We start from the raw sequence: 5706 nt of genomic DNA on the forward strand, positions 1-5706 counted from the left end.
GTGCTCAGTCAGTACCGGACGTTAAAAACCGAATTTAGAGCAAAACACAAACACAAACATCAGCAAATCCATCAGGGAGTGAATCACTTCTGATCTTAATACAGATAAACATAAAATAAACCCCCCAAACACAGTAAGAAGGACGAAGTCGGCTTCCTATCCGCCAGCTGGGCTTCCAGTTTTCCCGCTCCTCCTTAAATGGCGCAGCGGTCACTTTCTGGTGCCTGAAGCTGCACCATTTAAGGTGGAACGGGAAAATTCACACAAGATGCTGATAGGTGCGTCATTTAAGGTGGAACGGGAAAATTCACACAAGATGCTGATAGGTGCATCATTTAAGGTGGAACGGGAAAATTCGAACAAGATGCTGACAGGTGTACCATTTAAGGTGGGACCGGAAAATTCGAACAAGACACTATCAGGTGTACCATTTAAGGTGGGACGGGAAAATTCGAACAAGACACTGGCTGATGCACCGTTTAAGGTGGAACAGGAAAATTCGAACAAGAAGCTGGGAAATAAGAAGCCAGCTTGAGCTCAGTGTAAGAAGGTTAATCTATTCTGAACATCTACACAGATTAATTAATTTAACCATCACTGTAAATAAATAACTAGCACATAAAATTAAGACCCCCTGAATAGACCATTAAAAGAAATAAGCTTCATATAAAACCAGAGGAAAAACAATCCCACCAACAGGTTCTCTGGGCCTCACTGACCACACGGCCATATCTACACATAAACATCACACAGGCATGAGTGGGGGTCACTGCGTTCCCTCCGTTATATAATCCTATCCCGCTTTCTGAGAGCGATATTCCTGAAATAGTGGAATTGTGGACAGTATCTTTCTGAAGCTGCCGCTCTGTAATGACACTGAATGCAGTCCAGCAGCGACGTTGACCGGCCCAAATTGGTGGACCCAACGCGGCATCTAGGTATGTATATCTGTGGCCAAGACCCACCAGTCAGCACTACGTTCTCTTTATAATGCTAAGCTTTTGCTCTGCTTTCATTCATTATTTGCATTTGGGTCTTTCTCTGCCAGCAGGTCCAAACTACCTTAGGACTCCCTGATCCACGGCTTCCCATACAAAAATTCAATAAATTGAAAATATATTCCAGTATATTCTATTTACATTATGGAACACAGTACACTGAGAACGTCTTGTTCTACGGCTTTAGCCGTGCACGTTCTTCACCTTCTCGGCCATCTCCACAGAGTGGTGTAGAGAAAGTTCCCTCTCCATAAACATCCTCTGCTGCTCGCTGCTGGCCAGCCGGCAGGTCAGCCAGGTGGACAGCGTGCAGCCCCCGATCCCGATGCAGGCCAGCGTGAGCGAGGCCAGGTGAAGAGAGGGCAGGGCGTCCATCCGCCTGGCCAGCGCTCGCACGAACTGAATGTTCAGGATGCCCCCGATGAGCCCGCAGATACAGCAGGCGGAGAACAGGATCATCTACATGGAACAGAGCGCAGGCCAGGTCAGTTAAACTAATATGACTGCAGTAAAATAATGATGACACTGTTGTGGTTCTTCAAGGGTTCTTCAGTGAAGACAATGATTATACAATCTATATAGCACCATCAACGCTTAAAGAGCCATTTGCATGCTTACAGGGTTCTTTGTTTGGTGAAACCATTCTTCAAATTGCTGGAGAATGTGTTGTATATGGTTCTCTATAGAACCTGGATCTTCAATGGTTCTTTGGTAACAACAGTGGTTCCATATAGAGCCATGAACACATAAAGATCCATTTGCATGCTTAATTGGTTATTTGCTTGGCCAAATAGTTCTTCAGTTGTGCTATATATGGTTCAATATAGAACCTGGTTCTTCAAGGGCTCTTTAGCAAAGACATTGGTTCCATATAGAACCTTGAACACAAAGAGTCATTTGCATGGTGAAATGGTTCTTCAAACTGATGAATGTGTTATATATGGTTCTATGTAGCACCTTTAGGAAAATCCTTAAAGTTTGTAACAATAAAAGAACCCTTTTCAAAAATGTTCCATATAGAACTATGTACAACACATTGTCCATCAATCTAAAGAACCACTTCACCATGCAAAGCACCCTTTAAAAAATGCAAAGGGTTCTTCGAGTGTTCATGGTTCTATATAGAACCACTGTCTTTAGTAAGGCACCTTTGAAGAACCAGGTTTTACATAGAACCATATACAACACATTCTCCATCAATCTGAAGAATGATTTGACTATATAGAACCAGGTGTCTTTGCTAAAGAACCCTTGAGGAACCATCTTTTTCAACAGTGTAGTAAAAGAAATTGCAGGAAATCAATGCTGAGTGAAATTTGACTTTTCCAGTCCACTTTAAATGATGCAGCCGTTCCATACTGGCATCTGTTATATAAAGGTGGTAGAATGGAACTGCTGCACTATTTAAGGTGGACTGGAAAATTCCAATCAGATGTTGGTGAATAAGCTGTTTAGAAGCTGAAGTTTGTTTGACTCTGTTCTTCTGCTTTAATCTTCTGCTCCAATATAAATCGCTAAAGCTCCTTGTGGTCATGATGAAGATACAAACTGTGTATAAACTAACAGTAGCAAGGTTATGTGTATAAAAGGGATAAGTAAACAGTTAAGATGCAAACAAAGTCATTGGGAATCATTTGGTGTGAAAATGCTCACAGTGGTGGTGATAGGAACCAGACGTCCACCTCTAAAAGTGCCTTCACATGTTGTTTTATAACAGTTTTAATAAGATTTTCTGCCTAAAATCTATTCGTAAACAACATTCATGGTGGAGGGAGACATGCAGAGTGTTCTATGGCAAAATAGTCCCCAAAGAAAACTGATTATTCCAGATTTTCCACTGTTTTCCATCTTCAACATTCCATATAAGCTCAGAAGACTCGTGTAGGTTCTCCGGTGGTTCTGGATGGTAAATAAAGTGTCTATATCTGTGTTGTAGACGCCTGGTTCCCATCACCACCACTGTAAAGACGTCTGAACCACTTCACACCAAACCCTCTGAACCTCTGATTACGCCTCACACACTGAGTTATGGAGATATTATTAAAACATTCTAATTCCAAGCTTTATCTTACCGTCAGTCCAGTCCTCTTCTTGGCGCACAGCAGCCCACAGAGTCCACACAGCAGGAACTGGTGACCAACACAAAGACATCAGTAATGACCTCCACCCAGCAATGACTGATCTGAAGCTCAGAATGAGGTTTAAGTGTAATGTAGCTCAGGCTCAGTGGCAGTAGAAGCTGCAGTGAATGAAAATATTATCCACAGCGTTTTTACAGTTGATGTTGCAGGTCCAAAGCTCTGGAACACCGTCCTCTATATCTCTGACCACACAGGTGTTAGTATAATAATTATTATTATTATTATTATTTAATATTTGTTTTTATCTTCTCTTATCTTCTGTGGACAGTGTCTATGGACCTCTTGAACTCCTTATAAATAAGTGTAATATTATTATGATTATAATACTTATTATTAATATTATATTATTAAAGTGTCTTTTAGTATCTTAAAAGGCCCTCGTTAATAAAATTCCATTATTATTATTATTATTATTATTATAATCAGAAAGTGTAACCTCCTTGTTTGTAGACTGTCCTGAAAAGACCGAACCCTATAAAGCTGGGCTGAATGTACGCTTGTGCTTATAAATATGCAAATAATTATGGTAATTAACCGTTTCAACAACTGATTGGACAAAAATGCTTTATAATGCAAAAACGCTCAGATACCTCAAAATGACCAACGTCCTTGTACTGGCTCCATCTGTTGGTCATCAAATGTTCACACAGTGTAAAAGGCTAGAGGTCTATACAGGTGATGTGAAAAAAACATTGTAAACATCTTAATTTAATTAACTCCCTTCAACCCACATCCTGATCCAGTCCTGCTGTTACTTCTAACATGAACACTGTTGAGAATCAGATAATCAGTTCGTTTGAACATCTAAAGGGAACGTAAAGGGTTCTAACTAAATCAAATGCGAGTTAGAAGGTCCTGATACGACGGCGTCGAGTCGTGTCAAGCAGAACAACATTGACACTCCTACATTCCAGGGTGAGGACTGTAGGGTGTCAAACGTAAAATCATCCAGAATGGTTGACTGCAGCGAATCAGACGTCTTTCAGTGGTGGTGATGGGAACCAGGCGTCGCCATGACTACAACACAGATATAGACTTTTTATTTACCATCCAGAACCACCAGAGAACCTACACGAGTCTTCTGAGCTTATATGGAACGTTGATGATGATGTTGAAAATAGTGGAAAATCTGGAATAATGAGTTTTCTTTGGGGACTATTTTGCCGCACAGCGCCCTGCATGTCTCGCTCCACCATGAATGGAGTTGAAGTTCTCTAAACTCTCATAAAACAGCGTCTCAGTCATCAGGCAGTGAATTCAGAACCAGCTCATGTAGGAACTTTCTGTAGGAGCTTTTAGAGGGACGTCTGGTTCCCATCACCACCACTGTGAGGAGCTTTTAGAGGAGGACGTCTGGTTCCCATCACCACCACTGTGAACAGCTCTGACTCTGTAAGTTGAGCATTTCACTCCAAACCACTCTGAACAACTTTCTTTACACCTTAAAAAAGAAATTTGGAGAAGAAAAAGATTCAACTTTTTGTTGTGCTTCTAAAATGAATAAAAAAGAATCGAGACGTACGAACACGCCGCTCCATATCGGGGTGAAGGTGGACAGATGGGTTTGCTGCACCACGCCTTGGAGCTCCAACACGCCCAGCGTAACGCTGGCCACTCCAACGCCCGTCTCGAACAGCGAGAGCGCCACCAGACTCCAGACGATCTTCCGATTGCTGCACATCCTCCAGTGGACACCATTCCTCCTGAGAGAGCGAGTCCAGGGGAAAGAGCCCCCCTTCATGCACTGCTCACGGGGGCACGTCCACCGTTACTGCCAGGAGCCGTCCAAGAACACATTCCCAAAGAGTGACCAATCATAGAACTTTATCACAACACAAATCCCTGTAACAGTATCCAAGCGGAGTGTGGACATACCGTCAGAACCTGCATCGATGCTCCCTCATCTCCATAGAGAGTCTAGAACTTGGAGGCACTTTGCCAGCCCAGGTGCCTGCTTGACGTGCATTAGCCTCAAAACGTTTGCCTGATTCCACTCCTCCACAGCCAGAATCCATGCCGTGGAAACTTTTACTCCAAGAACAGCTACATTCTCAAGGATTGACCAGTTCAGAGGTCACTTTCAGGTGTCTTCAGAGACCAAGAGGGGTCTGGGCATCCTCTTGAGAAGCCACCCTCTCTGCGAATGCCTATACACACGCCTACCACAGAGCGGGGCACTATCTCCCGCTGACAAGATCATTCTGAACAAGGGCCAGAAAAAAAGCCCTGATGCCGGAATGGCAGGAGGCTTTCTATTCTTAGCCCTCATCCACTGTATTACATAATGAGGGCTCCTATACGTGCCCAGCGATCCTCAGCGAGCCTCGCAGTGGCCTGCCATCCTGCGCTCGTGAACCAGTGAAAGAGTGCTGCAACAAAGGCGGTCATCTCCCATTAATCTCAAAGTGATCTGCCTCAGCGCTCAAGAAGAAAGAGGGACCCAGATAGTGCTGAGTGCGTTCACGACGCTGCGGTTCTTCCTGCTGGCGCTTCTGTTCTCACTGGAGAACAGGCTAAAGTGCCTCCGCTGGAACCTGAGCACAAAACGTCCCAAATACATTTTGAAT

At 43.4% G+C, this 5706-nt stretch overlaps 1 protein-coding gene across 2 annotated transcripts; it reads right to left on the reverse strand.

The window, feature by feature from the left end:
- Window positions 1-448: 448 nt before the first annotated feature.
- tmem196b (transmembrane protein 196b) lies at window positions 449-5293 on the reverse strand. Of its 2 annotated transcripts, XM_017682496.1 has the most exons (3): window positions 4662-5293; window positions 3071-3127; window positions 449-1457 (listed from the first exon to the last, which is right to left on the reverse strand). In XM_017682496.1, the coding sequence occupies exons 1-3, from the start codon at window positions 4878-4880 to the stop codon at window positions 1182-1184; spliced, it is 552 nt and encodes a 183-aa protein (XP_017537985.1). In that variant the 5' UTR covers window positions 4881-5293; the 3' UTR covers window positions 449-1181. The 2 variants fall into 2 exon arrangements, with proteins under 2 accessions (XP_017537985.1, XP_017537986.1); XM_017682497.1 differs by lacking the exon at window positions 3071-3127.
- Between the last annotated feature and the right edge of the window lie 413 nt (window positions 5294-5706).

This window comes from Pygocentrus nattereri, chromosome 3 (genome assembly GCF_015220715.1).
Source record: "Pygocentrus nattereri isolate fPygNat1 chromosome 3, fPygNat1.pri, whole genome shotgun sequence".
Lineage (NCBI taxonomy): Eukaryota > Metazoa > Chordata > Actinopteri > Characiformes > Serrasalmidae > Pygocentrus > Pygocentrus nattereri.

What these genes read in the sequence shown, in the direction of transcription:
- tmem196b (XM_017682496.1), bottom strand. Translation starts at nt 4,880, where the DNA reads ATGAAGGGGGGCTCTTTCCCCTGGACTCGCTCTCTCAGGAGGAATGGT. An exon ending in CGATATGGAGCGGCGTGTTC is followed by an intron (nt 3,128 to 4,661) that starts GTACGTCTCGAT and finishes GTTGGTCACCAG; the next exon opens with TTCCTGCTGTGTGGACTCTG. An exon ending in AGAAGAGGACTGGACTGACG is followed by an intron (nt 1,458 to 3,070) that starts GTAAGATAAAGC and finishes TGTTCCATGTAG; the next exon opens with ATGATCCTGTTCTCCGCCTG.